Below are 21,740 nucleotides of genomic sequence, written 5' to 3'. Positions count from 1 at the left end.
AATTGCTTCTTCAACTTTAAAGGGGCCTTGTAGAAATGGTTTAACGCTGGTTTGTTTGACCACATCTGATACAAGGTCTCCAAGACGGAGCACTCACACAATGTCAGTTAATATTATAGTTCCATCTCTAGCAGTTTTAAACTTTAAGTAATGCTTATTTCAGTTTTATCTTTTGGCAGCTTACAGATGTTTTTCAAAGCCTGACACTCAGGCTATCACCAGAACCAGATGATCAATGATGTTCAATTTGTTGATATTCAATTTTACACAATTTTAATTTGTACAATGTAGTTTGGAAGATTTTCTTGTTTGTAATAATCATATGCTTTGATCAGAGATGACTTTCATTTACACATGTGTAAAGACAATGTGTGTTCTGCGGAAGGATTCAGTTGCTGCGATGCAAGAGAGACACACAAATGATATTCAGAAACAGTCCAAACAGAATTATCTTTCAAACCGGTGAGGATGAGACGCATCGTTTTGCAGCAGTTGTCACTGAGAAGTCTTTGGAGAGTGGCCTCGCATGTGCCATGCTAGTATAGCTGAAGCAGAGCTTTTGTTAAAAGAGAGTACGTGGGTTTACTGTTGTGTATTTGTTTTGACACGTCCAACTACACCAGCTACCAGAAGAATAATCAGTCTACATGTGGACCTGTGTGCATGTTGGTATGTTGGTGTGCCATTTGAAGGCAAGTGGAGAATATCTGCTGCAGTTTTGACAAATGCAGTTTAATTTTTTATCTCCTCTGCTTGTGTGACTCAGGTGGCTTACTTTGCTTTCCTTCTCTACAGGTGGCAGAGGTTGTTATGCATGGAACCGGTTTAATAATGACTGAACAGCTTCTGCTTTGTGCTCGATCTGCATCTTGCTAAACATGAATGTGTACGTTCTTGAATAAATAACCAGCCAGTTCCACGAAGTGCTTTGATTCTAAAAAATTGATGCTGAATGTGAGGCTACGCAGATAGCTTTGTTTCAATGACAAACCTAGTTATTTATAGCCCAAGAAACACGTAGCTTCAAGTCAGAAGAAGTTTATTTTATTTTTCAGTGATTCACATATTTAACAGATTGTTTAAGGGTAGTTTCTTCCTTCAATCTACAGCATAGTCTCACAACTTGATTTGCAATGCTGGGTTACATCAATAGCTCCCAACTTCTTGTCTTCAGACTCTCTGGATGCCTTGATGCTATGCAAAGCTTAGGTCATTAATCATTTTGATCTGAGTTTCTTTTTAAGTCATATCATAAGTCCACCTAATTAGTCTCTGTTGCTCTGACAGAGAACTAATAAATCTATATAAAACTGATCAGGTTTTCTGTCAAGTTACAGTATCATACCACTTTGTAATACCATCACCATTACCCATCTTTAATTTTCCAAAAAGGCCAAAAACGTATAAATCTTGCATAAAGCTCTCATAAAGAAAGCTTAGTCTCCTGCAGAGACAGTGCAAAACGAACAGTTCATACTGTTGTGTGGTATTGTAGTCGGTCAGTGATTGGTCATCAGAGCTGGTGAGGTAAAATAGAGTTGTATTTCCATCTACTGGCCAAACTGTGGTACTGTACATCAATAGAGTGGAAAATATTCTAGCTTTTTGTGAGCTGAACTGAAACACTGAATGGTAACAAAATGCCATTGATTTTAATCTGTAATCCATGAAAGCATTTAATAAAAAAAATACTTAACATGCAGACAGACCGAAAGGTAAGAGAATGCCATCAATATGGGCTTTGGGTTAATGTGCGACAGTGCTTGAGACAAGAATATACAAAGATTGCCTTTCTCTACTCATACTATACTACTGCATAAGGCACAGATTGCATCATATAACATTTCTTATGTTCCCCTGTAAGATCTCCAGACACACTGCAACCATTCTTCAAATATTGGGGGAAGCTGACAGTTATTCATTCAAACTATACATGTTATGTTATGTTATGTTATGTTAGCTGTAACAATTCCTCGAAAGCTATGGTAAAAAGTTCTGTTAGTGCTGTGCATATTTTACGAAAGCATACTGGTGGAATACAACAGTATCAGTGTCAAGATTCTAATGACTCATTAACCTAGAATGAAGGAAACATCTTAACCATCAAAACTGTGAGTCTATGTGGGTGTAGGGGGGTGTGTGTGTGCGTGTGTGTGTGTGCAAAGACATCATCATTTCAGCCATCGAAACACAGTCAGGTTGTGAGTGTCCCTGAGAAAATCAAACTCATTCTAAGAACCATCTTCCTAATTTACAAATGGAAATGTTTGGAAATGACTAGAAATTGTCGGCACCTTCAGAATGGTGAATACTGGATTTTGTGTTTCCTACAGTGAAATGCATATAAGAAATACAGCGAAGGAAGTTGACATTTTTCCATGTCAATTTAAGATACGTCTATCAGGCAGAAAGTTATTCAGTGACACACACAGGAAAGCATGTCCATCCCAAAAAGGGGATTACAGTATACTCAAAGTTCACCCTCTGCCCATAGTCCTGAATAATTACAGATGACAATGGAATCTGAGTCCAATTATAAGCTGTTGTTCATGTCCAGACAAGCGTTGAGCAGAGATGCAGGAAAAGAGCAGCTCTGTGGAGAATCTGCTTCCTCTGTGTGTGTGCCAGTCTCTGGTGCAACAGTCTTAACTGACTCTGCAGGCGGCCCGCTTGGGTCACAGTCTGAAGAACAACTTACCATTTCAATAGTGATCTCGGACTCCTCGTCTTTCCCCGCGAGGCTAGGGGAGGACATGGGGAAGTCTGATGAGGAGAGCTTGGCAAGAAGCTGCACGTGGTCCTGCTCGGAACCACACTCGATGCTGACGCTCTTACATAAGCCACAGAAACTCTGTCGCGTCTCCTCCAGGTTTTGCTCCAGCTCAGTTTGCTCCCGCAGAAGCCGATCTTTCTCATTTTTCTGTAGAGAGGGTGACAGTAAAGCACCATCACTTTCTCATCTCCTTTTCAGAGCACACTGCACTTTTGTTTTGAACAAAGTACCGAAAAATGAAGAAGTGAAAATTAAATGGCAACGCCATGGAGATGATCTAGTGTTTGCAACACACTGTCCAGTAAGACTCATTCCTGTTTCTTTGTTAATGTTTGGAATTTGGAATTTAAATATTTTCTCGTTCAGTCTGTTCAATTTCCACCAATGACCTCCTACGGTTGTTTCACATTTAATGTAATTTCGGGGAAGAACAAGCACACTGAGAGCAGGGAGTTGTGTATAACTGTGTGTGTAAAATTGCTATTGCATTTATTCGTCATGTCAAATGGACAAGAGGTTAAAATAGGTACTTCTATTAGCATTTCTGTTCTTCTTATTGGTCCTCACTAGAGGTCAATAAAGGTCACAATGTGCCTATTACTCGGGAAAAACACTAAATTAAAAAAACAAACAGTGTTTGACAATGTGTTGCAAACACTAGACATATAAAATGGCAACTTACTAATTTTTTGATTTCACATTCTAGCTGGTGTATACTGTCTAGTTTCCTCTTTCGGCAGCGCTGTGCAGCAACACGGTTTTTGCTTCTTCTGCGGACATCGTGGACAAACTCCAGCTGATCTTGGGTCAGGTTATGGTGTCTCAGAAGCTGCTGGAAGGCACTCCGGGTCAGTGTTGAGATCTGCTCCACCGGAAAGGGAAGCTGAATCTGTAGAGTAAAGGGTTTAGGAGTTAGATTTATTGTACTTCAACTGACAGCAATCAAACATCAGCCGTGAACCACTATGACCTCTGCTGCTCGCTTGTTGTTGGCCTCAGTGTCTCCATCTGTGTCCAGGTCTGAGTCATCCCCAGAGTTGACAGAGGAGGACATGTATGGGCTCTTCTCTGACTGGGACAGAGTGTCGGTGCGTGGAGCCGGGTCATCGTTTGTCCCAAGGTCCCTGAGGAAAGGACAGTCTCCTACACTGGAGCTCAAGTCCAGCTGCTTAAGCCAATGAAAGTCTGATGCTTTTGCCAAACTGTTTTGGTCCATGGGATCCAGGGGGAGTGGTTGAGCCTGAGATGGGCAGAGGTCAGGCCAAAATCCCTTTGCCAGATGTTCAGCCACTTCCCTCTCCACGCTGCTCCTCTCCCCAAATCCCTCCTCGTGGCTTAAATCAGTTAGCGTGGGGTCTGAGAGATCACCTGCTATTCTCTGTTCAAGACCGGCCTCACTCTGCTCTAATAACTGGCTGCAACTTTCTGCCCCTGATGTGTTGAGAGGACACGAACCAGGGTTACAGTTAGTTTCAGCACCAACCGTCTCAACAGTCTGTTTAACATCTCTGCCTGCTGGCTCAACGAGTTCTGGCAGATTCACATCCCCTGCAGTCGACAGCTCACAGGGTAAGTCGCAGTCTGCCAAACTCAACTCACTTTGATTACACACATCTCCTATCTCTAAAATGTCTCTTTCACAAAACTGAGATGGATGATCGGTTTTGTCAGAGTCTGGGCATGGCAAAGACAAGATGGGGCACACACCGTTTGCTGATAACTCCAGAGATAAGGGGGCCATTTGCGGCCCGCAGTTCTCCAAACAGAAGTGTTCTTCCTCGCTGTTTGTCTGACCCTGCGCACTCTGAGGACACTGTGATGGGAAGTCTGTTTGTTCATTACCTACTGAAGGCACTGAGCTGTGAGACTCAAATGATTTTGGTTGGCTGCTCTCTACACTGGAGCCAAAACTGGCACTGGGATCCCGGCTCCGACAGCAAGTTCTACGCCTGGCCTCCTGTGAGGTTCTTTTGCCTTCAGAAAACTTTGGGATGAGGAAATCAAAGCATGCTGACTCCAGGTCTTGAAATCCTAAAAACTCAGCACTGCTGTGAATGGCATTAATGTTTTCTTTGGTGAAGAGCAGCTTTGATGTGTAGGCAAATTGAAGCAAAGGTTCAAACCCCTCCACAGTCACCTGTGGGGGAAAGATATAACAAATTGTTGAGTCATCATAAAACTCATACTGGAATAACATACTATATTGAAACTTAAACAGCTCAAAAGGTAACAGAGACTATCCACACTCCTGAAATGTGGAACCTCAATTTTTTCTAAAATGCATAGGAAATCATTCACAATAGCTTTACACAATATAACTTCAGCATCTAGAAAACACACTTATCAAACATAAAATGCTGTGTAACACTGTATTGTTCTCCAGGCCTGACAGATATAGGTAAAGCAGTGTTGTCTCACACAAGAAAGTCACCTATAAGTAACAATACAATTTTGTTCAATAATGTTTTGGGGCAAGTCTTGTATGTTTTCTTACAGGTTGCTTAGCAGCTATCAACAAAAGCTCTCCTCTTTTTAGACCAAAGTGCATTATTAATATCGTACTGGTTAAAGACTTCAGTCTAAATTCATAAGCTTCATGGGAAGTCATTGGAAACATACTGGTGAAAAAGTAACCAATTCATGCACAGATCAACTAATTATGCCAGTTTTTCTGCGATCCTTCAGCGGACCAGCAGGACACTGACCTCATCAGGTAAAGTGACGATGGAATTCTGCCTAGTGACACTGGTAATCTTGCTGTGAAAGTATTCACTGCAGGAAGCCAAGACGGAGCCGTGGGCCCGGAAACTCCTGTTCTCCACCACCACTGTCACGTCACACAGGACATCCTGCTGCCTTTGGTCATTCAGACACCGCAGGACATGGGCGCTGTGCACGGCAGACTGAAACGTGAACACTGACATGCGAGAAGCTTGGAGCGCCATGGTTCATACAAGCTCAGCCTGTGTGTCAGAGGGAGCAGGGAAGGGGAGGGGGCGTCAAAAAAAGCACAGCAATACACAGTGGTGAAATGTTGGATTCTTGCAGCAATGATTAGTCATTGTTTAGTCTTAGTCGGCCAACTTGTTTTTATTAGTTAATCCAGTTGTTTATTCTTTTATTAATCCAAAAACAATTAAGATAACGGATTTTAAAATCACCACCTCAATTCTCCTCTTAATAAGTGTAAACAAAGTAAATGGAATCTCCTGGAGTTCACTGCTGTTATTGACCAAACCATTCATCAATATTGTAATTCCCAGATGAAATGTTACTTCTTCACATTCAGGACACACCCCAAACCTTTAAAAAGGGAGTTTTAACAATAATGTAAAAACACTGCAAAATGTACCTTTCCACTACTAACTTGTATCATTTTTTGTGATATTATTATTATGATCAGGAGAGAAGGTGAGCCTCCTCCTCAGTCAAAGAGATTATTTATAACATAGAGTTAGCTAAATGTATCGTAACCATTCATGAACCTTATGTCACACTAGTTTTAAACTTATGTTATTACAAGTGACTAACGTTAGCCTCTTCTCTGGGGGGTCAACGAGCTCCGGTGCTTTTGTCTGACTCAGTTAAAAGATTACTGTACACATTAAAGCTACTCACATGTACTTAATGTTGATACTGAACTGACATGGATAAAGAATTAGACTGACAGCTGTCTGGTCATCTTTATTTAGCGTTGACAATTGCATAATCGCTGAGTAATTGTAGCTTGGATGGGGTGTAATTTGCTTTAACTTAGGCAGTAAGTTTAAAATGCTGACTCATATTTAGCCAAGTTACCAAACTGGGCCTTGGTGGAGAAGCGTGACGAGCGACGTCAGAAACTTTATATGGAAAGACACGGTGTTACTAACCAGTAACAACACTTTCCTAAATACATTTATGTAATATCTCACATGTTATCCAAGCGGGAAAAGCGTCAGGCTTGCTAACTGTTCTGCCGTTAGCTATAATAAACGCACCGCGCGAGCTTTGTGTTGGTGGCGGAAAAAACAAAACAAAAACAAACCCACGACCTATTTGGACAGAAACTTAAAGAGACATTGGTTTAAAATCCGAAACGTTCACTGACCTGCCATGTCAGCTGGATAACACTGCCATTTGTAAATCTTAGGTAGAGACGACCCTGGCCTTCCGGAGCCAGACTTTCCTCTCGTCATGTGACAGTTTGGACCAGGAACAACTGTCCGCACCACTGCGCATGCTCAGTGTGAGTCAAAGAGCCATGACACAAACCAGGAGGAACTTTCTCTCATTTTGAAGCTTTTCATTACATGATGACATTGATAAAAAATAGACATATAAATATTTTTCTTTTACAAATTGTTTCCCCCAACTGTCATTTATCTACTGAAATTAAAGACAAATCCACCATTACTATGTTGAATGTCCACTTTGAAATTTATGTCACACCTTGCCATATTCCCATGAGAAACATACAGTTTAGTTCTGTTTAACACCTGAAACACTGTATGGCTACTGTGATCAAAATGTCAACAATGTCAAATGTCCCTTTTGTACGATCAATTCAATTTCATCACAGCTCAGTCTGAGTCACTGTCAAAACAGGCCGAGGGTGGTCAACTGAGGAGCTGAGGCGGCGGCAGCAGCAGCAGCAACAGCAGGTTGGCTTGTTTGGATTTCCTGAGTAGTGAGGCACAGTCTGATTAAAGGATCCTTTCATAGAAGAGGAGGTAGGCTTGGCAACTCTGGACTTTGCTCTCGCTCACAGGCTGAACGCTTGTGTCGCTGATATGGAACCAGGTCCCTCTGGGCGGCTCTGCATCTCCTGAGGGGAAGAGATGAAGTTAGTGGAGATATTTAAGAGCATTAGTCCTAATATAACATTAGGACAAAGTTATTGTTATGTTGTATGCACCAGTACACCTACCTTCTGCTGTGATTCCATTGGATAAGAGTTTAGGACACTCAGGTCGTACTTTGACATAGGCTGTGTAATGACCTGACCTCATTGTCCCACTGTGCTCTACGATGCCGTACAAACGGTACAAGATCTGAGAGTCTCCTTCTGTCATGTTCTGTTTACAAACAACATCTTGTTAGTGCTGAGAGCAAAATAAAACAACAATACATTTACGAATATGCCAGTAAGAGTACTGATAAATTATGAAACTTGCTTATCTCAATATTTACCTTGCATTTGACTGCACAAAAAGAAGCTAGATCCAGTATCAGGGGGAATTGGACATGTCTGTTCACCTTACAAATACTGTATCCATTCTAGAGAAAAAAAAATATTGTATTGAAACTCAACATTGAGGGTTTCCGTGCCTTTAGAAAAGACGGAAAAATATTTTTAAAACGATAGAATGAGTCATGGTTCTTCAAACAGCTTGACTGCCAGTCGAGTGTCGCTATGGATAATTTTTTTTTTTTTTTTTTGTCTTCAACTGTCTTACCTGTTGAAATCTCTTCAAATGAAGGGTAAGCACTGGTGGGGGAGAGGAGATCAGCATTTGCTTCAAGGCATCAGTATAGACATTCTTCTTGGATCCTAAACAGATAACAAATAAAGATGACAAATCTCACTCATCCCCAAATGGAGGCAAGAAGCATCAAGAAAAGTAAATAGCAAAAAGTATATCTATAGAAAAAAAAAGACCAAAGAAAAACTGGATTCTTGCCTCTGTACTGTCCAAAATCCACAAACATGCTCAGTATCAGGCACAAAAGCATAGTAACAACAATGGATCAAATATGTTCCGGCAGAGAAATTCCACACACCTCCAGCTTTGTCTTTGTTCCCCTGCCGTTTTGTGCATGTGACACACAGCAGGCTGTTGTTCTGCGTGAGCGTTTCCACCTCTGTGAACTGAAACAGGCATGACTGTACTGAACACTCCGATTTCTCGGGAGCTGTTCTGGTCGCCAGCGTATGGAAGGCCAGCGCTGGGTCCTGATTTACTACAGTGTACTCTTTACCCTCCAGAGGCTCTTCTTCAATCTCCATGCCTTGTTCCACAGCGTCAGGGTCCTCTAGGAAGGCTTCATCCAGGGTTACTTTCTCCATTTCACTCACAAGCTCCGTGTCCTCCTCTGCTTCCTGTTCCATGTCAGACATCTTGTCATCATCAAAAACGCTGTCCTTGGAGTTCTGTTCCTCTGATAGGACGGTGAAACGGTTGCTGACCGATGAAGCCGCTGATGAGTCGCAGTCGGTCGCTAAATCCTCACCTTCTTCTTTTTCCGTTTCTGCCTCGACTGGGTCAAGTTTATTCTCACCCCCGTCGGCAGCAGCAGTTTCTTCTCCCACTGGTGCTTCTTCATGTGTCTCACCATCAGGTTTTTCCTCTTCATTTGCACCTGCAGGATCTGTCTGATCTGCAGGGCTCGGAGATGTGAGACTGTCCAGAGTCACTCTGCTCCCAAGCTTCTGCTGCCTCTTTTGATTCTATAAACAGAGACAAGAAAACAATACAAACTGTTTAGTTTATTCTGCACAATGATTTAACGCTCATCTATCAAACAGACGAGCGCAGGCAAAAGGAAACAATGTCCTTTGTGTGTATTCACTGAGGCACCTTTGCTTGCTTCTTTGCCTGTTTCTTGGCCTTCTTCTGCTGGTACTTGCTACCAGCCCCTGTGGGAATGTCGTCATCATTTCCATTGGTCAGAACGGGGCTGTTTCTGTCGTTCTCGCTCGACTCAATTGTTTTCTGACTTCCTTTCTTCTGGTTCTTCTTTCTATATGCCTTTAAGGTGTAGTAATAAAAGGGCACATGTTGTTAACTCACATATAACGTGAAACAAATCTAGAAAATAAAAGCATCTTTAAGGGATTTACCTCATCAGAAACAGGAAGTGAAAGGTCCAGAAACATTTCTGTGACTACAGAAACCTGAAAGTGCAAAGTAGAGACCATTCAGCTTGACACTAACGTGACCCCGACAGTTTATCTCAAAGGTTTACCCACAATACATACCGTTTTACACTGTTGACACATTATAGTGCTGGTCATTTCCCCACCGAAAACTTGGTCCACAAAGTTTTTCGGAAATCCATTTTTCTCATACTCTGAAATCAAAACTTCTTTGTCAAAGGGCCACATGTAACTACTGTATCAGGTTAAGACTGTATCTTCTGCTAGGAGGCAACAAGCGTGTCTCACATCCCAGTTACTTACCTTTAACTAGTGTTTTCAGCTGCTCTCCATCTGTGCTTTTCCCAGACTGTTTCATTGCCTCCATGATCCCTGAGCTTACTCTCTGCAGAAACAAACGCAATCTTTAAATGTAAATAATACAAAAAAATAGCAATCTGACAAAGCGGCATAGAAAGAAGCCATACAACATAGTAAATAGCAATAATTTCAGCTTCTTTACGCTCAGATTGCACTCTAAAACCTCCACTTGTAAAAATTAACAACCCAATTACAATGGTTGCCTGTGAAAGGTCATCAAATGAGATTAAAAAAAGAGGCTACTTTGCCACAATTGTTTACATTTCACGCTTAAGTTGTCTTCAATTTGTGATAACATTTGATCTGAATGACTGGCGCCAGTGAGCCTGAGTGAGAAATCTAAATCTCATTGCCTGTACAGTTCTGCCATCAAAACGATACAATTCCATTGCACACATGGCCACTTGGAAAGCTACAGTATTCATTTTAAATTAAAATCTTTTGCCAATGTGATATACATTGAGATTTGTTTTAAACTGCTTGTGTACTTTTATTTCTTCAGCTCGCATCCCATCCAGAAGGTAGCGCAGCAGCTCCTGGCTGTCTTGCTGCTGAAATCCTTTGAACCTGACAGCCCTGCAGAAAAGGAGACGAGGTGATGAATGATGCTTAAACGCAGGAATGAGCACATGTAACTGCCGAGTTCCTCCTCAATCTGTAGTCATACTCACTTTTTACAAACTTGTGTAAATAACTCCCGAGGTGTAACCACACCCTTTTTGGATTCCTGGATTTCATTGAGAAGTTGACACATAGCCAAAGTCAGTGATCCAGGCTGATCTAGCTGCGCTTCAACAGGCTCCTGAAATCAGAGGAAAAACAAAGTAGCAAATAGTGCAGCAAGCAAAATAAGTCTAAAGTTTAAAAATACAAGTAGAGAACAGCTACACACCAGATTTGAGGAGGCTTCAGGTTTAATGTTGAGACTCATTTTCTCTTTTGTCACTTCATTCAGAGTCTGTCTTAAGAGCTGTGTTTGAGACAGATTCTAGAAAACAAAATGAAAGCAATTAATAATAACTCTAGAGTTCACTCAGTACTAACATCTTATAAGGCCTACTCCTACCTGGATGACTGCATTAAAGAAACACGTGTTTCCCAGGTTGCTCAGCCCTTTCACTGAAACGCCGTCTTTGTCTTCAGTTATACTGGACTTTTGTGATTTCCCAGCACTCTCTTTCTTGGCATTTTTCTTTTGATAGTTTCTGTTGTTTTCTTTGTTCTCCTTGTCCTCACTCTCCTCTGCTTTTACAGTTTCTGTCTGCTGCTCGGGGTCCAACATGCTGTCCTCCTCTTTCACTCCTAAATAATCAGACATGACATGGTGGACATAGTAATTCCAATACCACATTTTAATTGAGAAAAACAGTCACAGTGATCCACTCACTGGTACCTACTTTTCTGTGGTCTCTTTGTGGGATCTGCAGAGGTTTGCTTTTTTAAATTGGTTAACAGCTGAGCCAAATGCCCGGTTCTGGAGTACTGGACTTCATCATCACATATGTAACACCTGCAGGGATGGCAACACATGAAAAAACAGAACAAGCACTTCTCATTTCAAGCACAGTACAATGGCATCAGTATTCAGACGACTTCATGTTTTGCTTTGGCAAACTGAATAGATGTGATTTAGAAAAACACACACCTTTGTATATAAGGCCCCACAATTCATACTGCGTGTCAGGATAAAAACTATGCCACGAAGCCATCTCTTGACCTCCACAATAAAATTATAGAGAGGCATATATCAGGTGAAGGGTATAAAACCATTACTAAAGCTTTGAGTGTTCCTAGAAGCATAGTGGCTTCAACAAGTTTTGAATAAAAGAAGTTTGTAACCAAGCCTTCCTAGGTCCTCTGCAGAAAGAAGGAAGGACAATTCTCTTATAAGCACTCCAACAGTCAGGCCTCCATGGCATAGTGGCTAAATAGACACCACCTTGAGTAAAAGGCATTGGACTTAACCATTTAAGAGTTTGGCAGACAGCTTGTAAAGGACTGAGGGCACGAGGAAAAAGATTCTCTGCTCTGAAGAGCAAAAACTGAACCATTTAGACAAACACTAGGCACCGCTCATCATCACCTGGCTATTACATCCCTATGGTGCAGCATGGTGGTGGCAGCATCATGCTGTGAGTGTGCTTCTCAGTGGCATGGGTGAGGAGACTGGTCATTATTTAAGGGCAATGCAGTCACATAGTTCATTTGATGGAAAGACTAGACTTAACCCTGTAAAATATCTGTGGAGAGACCTGGAGAGATGGAAGCGCCAACCCGGACCCCGAAAATGGCAACTTTATCTATCCACTATTTAATTTACTGAACGCTTGCTGAAGCCTCTGGATGTTCCAGTGATTGATGCATCACTGTATACTCACCACACACTCCAGGTGTCCATGCTGACCACCAGGCAATGTGGATCTGACCGTGGAGTCTCATAATGTTGGATGGCATGCTTGTTCTCTGAGGTACGTCCACAGCCCTTATAGAAAAGACGACACTGGTAATTTACCACAAAAAAAGACACTAAATACATTGTCACCCATTTGAGCTGTTACACTTACTCTGTGGCCACATTTCAAACACATCCATATGTTTGTTGTTTCACTGTCCTCTTCTGACTCCTGCGGCAGAGCGGTGCCGTTATTTTCTTTATTCTCCTCATGATCACAATCCTGGCAGCTGGTCCAATCAGAAATCCCAAAAAGTTTCTTTAGAAGGGTCTGTTCTGTTCCCTTTTTAATATGTTTACAGGATGGACCTGTGGAGATTGAAAAAGAAAAATGAAACAAGGTGAGGTAAAATCAAACTCGGCCTCCAACAGGTTGTCATAAAACATTAAAATGATTATGCATTCACCTGTCAGGTCAATGTCATCATCCTCTCTGGAGCTCTTGTCTTTCCCCCTTTTCTTTCCCATATTTGCCTGAGCAGAAACAGGGATAAATGGGAGTCAGTCCTCAGACCTAACGCTAGCTTTCTTTGGCTAAGGGCTGGACCAGATTATAACAATGTTGCTTCACAATGTAGCGCCCGTTCATTCAATGACACAAAAGAAAACATAATAAAATGTCACGTTATACGTCGCGATTCACATGATGAAGTCATAACTTACTGTCACAAACGGAGCCTAAATCCGCCACAGTTTTCAGTTTCGTTTACTTTGTCTGGATGAATTCTCTCTCTCTCCTTTTACATAGTTCATTTAATTGAACTGGTCGCTACGATTTCATGTAAGCACTCGGATAAGAAGATACGTATAATAAGTTTTAAAACTCAAAATTCACTCCGCTGATTTGACGAAAAAAAGAAATCCCAGCTGACACATGCAGACAACAGAGGAACAAAATGTGACGGTGTGTGTCACCGGTTCTACTGCTCGGTGCGTGCGTTTCCTGCGTGTGTGTCGTTTGGAAGAGTCCGACTAGAAACAAATCTCGATAACTAGCTAACGTGGACGTGGTGTAGAGTTGGTGTTATACATTTAGGGATATTTTCAACTTTCTAAATATTTATCCATTACTTTTCGGACTGGACGACACTTATATGCGAGTAAAATTATATTTGCTGCCGATGACTGGAAAAGAAACGTGTCATTTGTTAGCATTTGTTCATTTTGTTGACTTAAAAGGACCAAATCTTGACTTTGGACAGATAGCTGTGTTTTTAAAAATAAGTTAGTGTTATTATTTTTTATATGTAGGGAAGGTCGAAAATTTGGCTCGTCTTATCAGCATGTCTTACTTGGAGTGGGCTGAGGCTCAGCTTGCAGAGATAGAGCTGCTGACCAGCATGTTTCCTACCCGGGAGGAGCTGGAGCTCACAGACCAGCTGGCACTAGCCGAGCTGAGGGACTGTGTGGAGGGCTCGGCTTCAGCAGACCACCCGCCTCCCTCCAGACCGCAGTTTCTCATCAAACAGAAGCTGGACTCTGCAAGCACGGTGATGGTAACCGAGGACTGTCTCAACATTTCACCATTGATTTCAAATTGTCCTAAAACATAGGCCTAATTATTTTCTAACTTTTCTTTCTTTTTTCTGTCACGACATCCAGACGGATGTTATTCTGTCGTGTGCCTATCCATCTGAATATCCCAGTGTGTTGCCAGAGATAACGGTCCGGTAAGCTATGTTTTATGTGGTGAAAACACAGTCTGGGTGAAATTCATTGCATGTAACAATATTACAATAACAACAAGAATATTGACCTATTATTTACAAAGTTTAATATTACTAATTGTTTTACACTTTTGGGGAAACGCAAAACAGCAACATTATGATGTTCATATAATTTATTGCCAGGCAGATCAGGAGTGACTAAGAATTAGATAAAATAAAATGCTGTCCATTTAGAAGTCATAATAGCTAGGAGACAGTTATGAAAAGTAGTCCCTGCAATTTTACAGCCAATGACACTTTAACATTTCTTCGAAACCCCTTTATGAAGCAGACATTCATTTCTCAAGCAGGAACATTTCATAGCCATTCTGTCAATAAAAATCCCTGCAGCACTGAGCAGCAACTTGACCTGAAAAGGGCTGCATAACTGTTTAGGCTTTTCTGGGCCCAGTCTTATTTGACCATCAGATATTTGAATGTTTGTATCAACAGTTGTCTCTTTCAGCTCTCCAGATGTCTTCTCATTATCCTTGCTTCCTTTGGGTCTTTTGTTCAGCAGCTTTCAAAACCTGTCATTTCACTCTGATGATGATCTATTTGTTTGCGAAATTCATTGTCCTGAATTAACTGCCTTTCTCCACGATTGTGTAGACATCACCAAATATTGCATGTCTCTTATTTTCCTCCACCTCAAATGTAATTAAACAGAATTTCTTTTAATTGAACCTGATAACTTGGCCACTGCAGTAGAGCAGTTTATTTGTCCATTTCACTCAAATGGACAAATATCAAATCTGCCATTACAAGTCATTTCTGGTCAATAGGCCTATATGACTTATACTGATTATCATGTTACAGAGCTCAGTCTTGTCTTCAGCTAAGAATTATCAGTAAAATCAGATATCCTATATTCAAACTATTAATAACCTTATTAATACCCCCCCCCTGTAATTCTCCCTACATGTGCCTCAGTGAGCTGCTCTAACTTGTTTACAGCCTGTCACAGTCACCAGACTACTTACCAGAATGAGTCATCACTCCCACCTTATCCCTGGTCTTCATTCTTCCATTGATTTTTTTTCTACAAGGTCCTGATGATTACATACACTGCATGACCTTGTTCCTTATTCTGCTCCGGTCCTCAAATCTTATATTCATGCCCTGCTCCAAACTTTATAACAAAAAGTTGATAGTGCTCAAAGCTTTCTGGAATCGTCTTCTCCAATCTATTAGACTTGCTGAATCTTTGGACTGTTTTAAGCAGCTTTTAAAATCTGTCTGTATTGGAAATCCTTTTTAAACCCCCTGCTTTATTTTTTGGTTAGTTTTACTTTGATCTCGCTTTGTGCTGCATTTTATATTATAATTTATTACTTGAATTATTTATTCATCTCTGTTGTTTTTTTTTTTTGTGTGAAACACTTTTCAAGTCTATGTTTTGAAAAATGCCATATGAAGCTTTACCTACTTAGAAAAAGAGGCAAATGACAACAATGACGTTGGTGTAGGCTAATGTGAAATTTTTGTGATTTAATATTACATGGATGAGCAACACAATAGTGACACAGAGGAAATAGATTATGTGACTGTAGCAGGAAGTATGAGGTCATTTTCTACTATTGTGGCTTTATTGGGTGTTAACATCACTTTAAGTTGTAAAACCACAGACATAACAATAAGTAAGCCATCCTGAGAATAAATTTAGGACCAAAGCAATAATATTAATATCACAATGTAAATTCTGTATTAGCAGTAAATTAAATATATTATTAAATATAATTTGCTTTTTGTACAGGAAATAGTCATTTATTTTTCAGTATATCAGTCTCCTGATACCTTATTTTGTGCTATTTCATTGGGCAAATTTTAGCTTACACATTTCATTTTAATGTTTTTGTTCTCAAAGATGGAAACATTTTTCTCCCCCTCATACCCTCTGTTATGTGTCATAGGTGCACTAGTCTCAGCAGAGCCCAGCAGACACAGATTCACGCAGATCTCAATGCATACCTTTTGGAAAACTGCAAGGGGGAAGTATGTGTGCTCACAGCTGTGGACTGGGTGAAAGACAACCTGCAGCTCTACATCAATAACAGTTTATCAGCAGCACCAGCTTCTACGAAAGAGGCGTCTTCTCCACGATCAGAGGAAGCGTTCAGCCGGCTGTGGATCTACAGTCACCACATCTACAATAAGACAAAGAGGAAGAACATCTTGGAGTGGTCCAAGGAGCTGGGCCTGTCAGGATTTAGCATGCCAGGGAAACCTGGTATTGTGTGTGTGGAAGGTCCTCAGTCCGCCTGCGAGGAGTTCTGGTCCAGGTACCTTGGTTTGGTTATTTTTAGCAGCTGGTGTCACAGCTAGAAGCTTGCTGAGGTGTGAGGTTTATTATTTTTCTAAACTTTTTCCCATTTCACAGAGTGAAGGTTCTTACATGGAAGAAGATCATGATTCGACATAGAGAGGATATTCCCCTTGATCATCAGCGAGAGGACAGCAGGACTGTTCAAAGTATAGACTCCCTGCGCAAATTCACAGGCTTTGAAGAAGCAATGTTTGACCCCCATGGGAACAGAGGTAATCACATGGACCTTGGGCAGCTCTACCAGTTCTTAAATGAGAAAGGCTGTTGTGATGTCTTTCAGATATATTTTGGCATTGAAGGGAGGTAGTGGTCAGATCAAGAGAATGAAGATACATTTGACTGGTGCCTTGTCACTTGTAACTTTTGCTGAAAATCCATTACCATTGTGCTTTTTTGTTTGTTTGTTACACACACACACACACAAGCACACAAATGGATTGTGAGATTGTGAACACATGGTCACATGTGCCCGATAAACTGAAATAAATGAACCACATTTTTATGAAAGATGCTTGGCTGATACACCGGGGACCTCACTGGCATAAAAGACAGACCATTTTCTGCAATTTGAGGTGCACGGTTCTCGCTCTTTTTAGCTAATAAGCATATTTTTCAAAAAGAAGCATTAAAAAGATGTTTACCTGAGAGTTCTCTCAAGGACCTGGGTTATATTTGCAATTTTAATACTCGTGTATGTGCCGCGGATCATACCTTGCCCTAGGTGCTTCTATCCTCGACTGGCACCACTGTGTATCCCTACCAGGCTATTATAGGATTTTCAAGTCTGATAGCACATTAATAATTGGACAACATAGTCAACAATATACTGGATATCTGTTTATGAAATCTGTTGATTTTCCTCTAATGAATTGTAGATAACATAAATCTTTCTCCAATTTGTAGATAACATAAATATTTCTCCAATTTTCTTGGAATGATTAGTTTTTGGATAAATTGTGCATAATTGTGGATCGCACCCTTGCAATTAAAACATGTGGTTATTGAACTCGAACCATATTTTTAGCTTACTAGGTCTGAGATGAAAATTAAAAACAACATTCATATTGACTTTAATGAGGATTCTGTGCCTTGGTGGTCACATTGGTGTAAGGTGATTGTTTCAAATGTATTAATGGATATTTTCTATGTCATTTTTATGAGCAAAGCACACAGCTTACATACAGTAGGAAATCTACTATACTTTTTCTTTGTCAGGCCACTATCACTTCATACCACTGTTGTCACATTTATACATCAATTAGAAGAGGGAGAGTCTGTCTATATTCCAGTGTTGTAGAGATACCAACGACTATTATCTTCTCAAAGGAGTTTGAACCCTGGGTGAACATTTCAGAGTTCAGAAGATGTTAAAAATGAACTAATGCAACTGGTGTAAATAAGCATATTTTCACAAGAACTGTGGTAAGGGAACAAGATGACAACTGACCAAGTTCAATATTGAGTTACACGATGAGGGGAAATGTCAGTGACACACAACGTGATGACAAAGCTTGTGTTTTGTACTGAAAGGTATTGGCTTGAATTGACATTCTCTGTGTCTGTGTTGCCCAGCAGATGGCAGCATTACTGTATATAATCAAAGTTGCAAAGTATGGCAACCTTCAATATTATCTGTGATTTCAAAGCTAATGCTGGGCATAAACTGGAAACAATTGGGGGAAAAAAACAGTCAAATAGTACAGCATTGATTTTGTGAAAAACAATTTCATCTGTTATTTGGTTCAGATATGAAATTGTCATGAATTGACCGCTCAATGCTTGATAATTTCATGTGTGTGTGGGCTTTGTACAACAGCAAAGGATTTCACTATTTATCCTAGAAACAGCAACTGATGAGCAGATAACAGATCCTTGCTCATTTCTGATCCTAAGCCTCTTTTGTCCTTGGAGGTGACAGTCAGCTGGTGTCAGTCCTGTCTTGTCATCATAAGGTTGTTACTCGCTTCAGTCAGATCTCCTCCCACTCTGACTTTTACACTCATTCTGACCCTTCTCATTTGAAGACTCCCAGATGCATCGATTCCAAGGACTTGACAAGTCAGAATGAGCAACATTTTTCAGCCCTTCATCCGGCATCTTCAGGTGTAGTATCGCCTCCTCAGTTAACATTTCTACAGTAAGGCCTCTACACTGAACCAGTCAGTTGTAGCCTAGTTAATTCTAACTAATTAATTCTAACTAGGCTACATTACATCCTCTATACAATAGTCAGTATCTGGGTCTCAGTCATGGACAGATTCATCATTATAGTTGGGCTGTGAAAACAAGCCGAGTCATACTTTTCTTTTCATATGTGTAAGTGCATAAAGAATATCGTGTGAAGTGCAATGTCTGTGGAGAGTTGGGATAAGCACATAGGGCTAGACATCAGTCCATATGTCTTTAAATGAGGTGACATGAATCACAATGAATGCCTCTTTTCCAGATTTAAATATTACCTGCCATGATTTAATTTACTGGCATCACCTCAAAATAGCTTTAATAAAACAGTGACAATGGAGTATGAATTGGCATCCTTGGGGGGAAAAACAGTTATAAAGGTTGAATTGAATTCAATTATAAAGGCAGAATTGTTTTTACTCAAGCACCTTTAATTGGACTCATTCTATGCACAGATGACTTTGAAGATGCTTAATAGATTTCTTTCATTATTCCTGGTGGGTTTCTTAAGTCCTTGACTACCATAACAACACAACAGTAGACATACAGATCAGCTGACTGCGCCTCCTCCAGATTGACTTAAATATGCTTAAGTGCTAATTCAAATGAAACGTGTCGAGGAATGTTTGACTTTTGGCTCACATAGAAACTCTTGTGGTTCACTTCACTTCTGATCACTGTTGGACACTTTGAATATGTCTTCTTCCAGCATTCTCCGAGTAAGTGAACTGATGAGTAGCTCTTGTGGTGTTCCAGTGTATGATCTTGACATCGACGATAATGGATGCTATTCAGCTAAAGCCATTATGAATGTGTGCCATGAGGAATTAAAGGTGGAAAATGGCAACATTATTTAGTGAAATCAAACTGCCCCCTTCGTTAGAGTTTCATCGCTGATATGCACCTGCAAAATGTAACCTTAGCAAATGTTTCTAGCTGTTTTAACTTCATTGTCTGCAATATAGATTGTAGGCAATGGAGCAGTTATATTGACCTGAACTGCAGCTAGAGCTGTGCTGGAAGTCATTACCACCTCTTCGGGCCAATACAGGCCAACAGGTCAAGTGTAGGCCACTCCTTAGCAGCTATATTATCTCCTTTGTTATTGTAACTGACCTGCTGCTCTTGGATTCTGCATTATTACTTACCTACCAACCAAACAGTGCAGCTCCTGAAAAGCAGAACACCCTGTTATCTGTGAACTCCAGCACTTTGTATTTTAAATGAAACAGTGACTGTGCAGTTTAAAGTGGCAGAGCACCGCTTTAATTTGGTGGTGCTTACATCTACATCAGACGATCAAATGCAAGGCTCAAGAAGTTAAGTTTAAGCAATAAAAAAAAAACTTAAAAAATCATATTCTTTGAAGTATGATTCATAGACATCATCCCCTGGTGTAGCTCTGCCAGGCTCGTAGGCGACTCCAGTCATCATCCCTTATTTTTTGTTTTAGGAACTTTCACCGATGCAAATGTGAACGCGCTTGAAGCAGAGAGTCAGCACTATAGCCTGAAACGTTATTTCATTTACGGACTTCAGTCAAAAACAATGGAAAAAGTCACTGTTAAGTCTCCTTCAACTTACTTACAGAGTGTACTGTGTATAGCTTCACTGGGTTTTATACAAGCGTGCTGATTAACCTGCTTACCTGGACACAATGTGAGTGTGGGCTCTGTGAGATGGCTCAGCAGATCGAGGTTCTGCTCGGAGTATATGGAAATCTCTGGGGTGCTCTCCTATCCCAGGGACCTCTGCAACTCTCACATCATTACTGTAAAACCGCAGAGACAAGGTGATGCAAGTGGCAAAGGCCTGGGTAATGGTGGCATTAATTTCCCTCCTCTTACCTGCCTCACAGCGTTTCATTGTTCTGTGACATATTAATATTTTTACATTAAGTGAAAGTGGGGAAGTGGACCATAGCTAAATGGACTGTTGGTGACTGATGATTGTTGGTGCATACTTTGATCTTTACTTTTGACTATACTAGGGTGACACTGAGGAGCTTGATCATGAAAGGACTAGGGGGAAAATACTGTTGGAGATTTTCTTTTACCCACTGATGACATATCTTGAATCTCCTGGTTCTCGTTATAAAGCTCATCATCCTATTGACTTTCCACAGATGTATTCACCCGCTGTGTTTGATGCAATGAGATATTGATCAAAACCCAAACATATAGCCTTGACTTAACAAGCCAGAAGATACAGCATTATAATCAAAATACTCTACATTTTTGGCATATTTCTTTCTCTAGAGCACTACATGATGTGTGTCTCTCTTATATGGGTTAGACTTGGAAAAAAAACTTTCTTGTGTGCTGTTTTGGAATTTTCCTGTTGTCTTGCCTTGGCCTTTCACCATACAGTATTATCTCTCCACAATAGATATACCCTTGAAGATAAATAGGATCTGTATGTTGATGCAGAGTAAATAGCCTGGCAAATGACTGCAGAAATCATCCGTTATCCCTTGTTCTTGAAGCCCATTTTGGCAAGTCTTTGTGAAAATCGTTTTTACGTTAAACTTCATTCACACATGATTTACTGGTATTTTTCTTTTTTTCATCATTTCAGACAATAACCCAATTCTGTAGGTCTACTGAACTGGTGATGCATATAATTGAATTAGTTTTGAACGTCATGGTGAGGTATTTCAACACAGGGATTTCATCATGTCTCTCTATAGCTGGCACTCTGTCACAGAGCCAAGCTAATATAAATAGTATTGTTTTGAATTACTTGAAGCTGCGAACCTTTAACAGAAGGTTTTGGGAGTATTATGATGAAGAGTTGTCAAACTTACTCAGAAATCTCCCCACTCCCGAGAAAGCTGTAAAATACAATGGCATCGCCTCAAACAATGAACAATATGCATTGTTCTTTGCGATCACTGCACATCAGTTGTGTTTGCAAGTGTTATGTGGAAACTTGGCCTGGCAGCTCTTTGGGATTCTGGACCCTCTCTCCCAATGACCCCTCAAGGTGAACTCTTGTATGGCTGTCCGTCCCATGAATACTAAATGCAACTGAATTAAACATTTTCTCTCTTCTCACTACTATTTAATCAGTTGTCTTACTGA

The 21,740-nt window shown here is 40.6% G+C and overlaps 3 protein-coding genes across 3 annotated transcripts; 1 reads left to right on the top strand and 2 right to left on the bottom strand.

Moving 5' to 3' along the window:
- Positions 1 to 1,626: 1,626 nt before the first annotated feature.
- bach1a (BTB and CNC homology 1, basic leucine zipper transcription factor 1 a) lies at positions 1,627 to 6,956 on the bottom strand. Its single transcript, XM_085795959.1, has 5 exons — positions 6,864 to 6,956; positions 5,479 to 5,736; positions 3,744 to 4,910; positions 3,456 to 3,662; positions 1,627 to 2,920 (listed from the first exon to the last, which is right to left on the bottom strand). The coding sequence occupies exons 2-5, from the start codon at positions 5,716 to 5,718 to the stop codon at positions 2,534 to 2,536; spliced, it is 2,001 nt and encodes a 666-aa protein (XP_085652085.1). The 5' UTR covers positions 5,719 to 5,736; positions 6,864 to 6,956; the 3' UTR covers positions 1,627 to 2,533.
- Positions 6,957 to 7,037: 81 nt separating this feature from the next.
- usp16 (ubiquitin specific peptidase 16) lies at positions 7,038 to 13,337 on the bottom strand. The gene is made up of 18 exons (XM_085795958.1): positions 13,108 to 13,337; positions 12,852 to 12,918; positions 12,557 to 12,753; positions 12,371 to 12,474; positions 11,390 to 11,502; positions 11,059 to 11,294; positions 10,885 to 10,980; positions 10,664 to 10,794; positions 10,481 to 10,568; positions 9,936 to 10,017; positions 9,735 to 9,826; positions 9,597 to 9,650; positions 9,334 to 9,504; positions 8,537 to 9,203; positions 8,212 to 8,306; positions 7,946 to 8,032; positions 7,683 to 7,830; positions 7,038 to 7,580 (listed from the first exon to the last, which is right to left on the bottom strand). Exons 2-18 carry the CDS (start codon positions 12,910 to 12,912, stop codon positions 7,459 to 7,461), a joined length of 2,544 nt encoding a protein of 847 aa, XP_085652084.1. The 5' UTR covers positions 12,913 to 12,918; positions 13,108 to 13,337; the 3' UTR covers positions 7,038 to 7,458.
- Positions 13,338 to 13,428: 91 nt separating this feature from the next.
- rwdd2b (RWD domain containing 2B) lies at positions 13,429 to 17,660 on the top strand. The gene is made up of 5 exons (XM_085795960.1): positions 13,429 to 13,445; positions 13,727 to 13,940; positions 14,047 to 14,114; positions 16,064 to 16,432; positions 16,531 to 17,660. The coding sequence occupies exons 2-5, from the start codon at positions 13,728 to 13,730 to the stop codon at positions 16,781 to 16,783; spliced, it is 903 nt and encodes a 300-aa protein (XP_085652086.1). The 5' UTR covers positions 13,429 to 13,445; position 13,727; the 3' UTR covers positions 16,784 to 17,660.
- The last annotated feature ends 4,080 nt before the right edge of the window (positions 17,661 to 21,740 follow it).

Source organism: Trachurus japonicus, chromosome 13 (assembly GCF_045865225.1).
Source record: "Trachurus japonicus isolate A0001 chromosome 13, Traja_1.0".
NCBI lineage: Eukaryota > Metazoa > Chordata > Actinopteri > Carangiformes > Carangidae > Trachurus > Trachurus japonicus.
This window is presented reverse-complemented; position numbering and strand designations above follow the sequence as displayed.

Excerpts from the sequence above, each read along its gene's own strand:
- bach1a (XM_085795959.1), bottom strand. The coding sequence starts at position 5,718 with ATGGCGCTCCAAGCTTCTCGCATGTCAGTGTTCACGTTTCAGTCTGCC. Across the intron at positions 4,911-5,478 it reads TCGTCACTTTACCTGATGAG|GTGACTGTGGAGGGGTTTGA; the intron begins GTCAGTGTCCTG and ends TTTCCCCCACAG. Across the intron at positions 2,921-3,455 it reads AATGTGAAATCAAAAAATTA|AAAAATGAGAAAGATCGGCT; the intron begins GTAAGTTGCCAT and ends CCCTCTCTACAG.
- usp16 (XM_085795958.1), bottom strand. The coding sequence starts at position 12,912 with ATGGGAAAGAAAAGGGGGAAAGACAAGAGCTCCAGAGAGGATGATGAC. Across the intron at positions 9,827-9,935 it reads GCTGAAAACACTAGTTAAAG|AGTATGAGAAAAATGGATTT; the intron begins GTAAGTAACTGG and ends TTTTGATTTCAG. Across the intron at positions 9,505-9,596 it reads CACTTCCTGTTTCTGATGAG|GCATATAGAAAGAAGAACCA; the intron begins GTAAATCCCTTA and ends TACACCTTAAAG.
- rwdd2b (XM_085795960.1), top strand. The coding sequence starts at position 13,728 with ATGTCTTACTTGGAGTGGGCTGAGGCTCAGCTTGCAGAGATAGAGCTG. Across the intron at positions 14,115-16,063 it reads TTGCCAGAGATAACGGTCCG|GTGCACTAGTCTCAGCAGAG; the intron begins GTAAGCTATGTT and ends TATGTGTCATAG. Across the intron at positions 16,433-16,530 it reads TGCGAGGAGTTCTGGTCCAG|AGTGAAGGTTCTTACATGGA; the intron begins GTACCTTGGTTT and ends CCCATTTCACAG.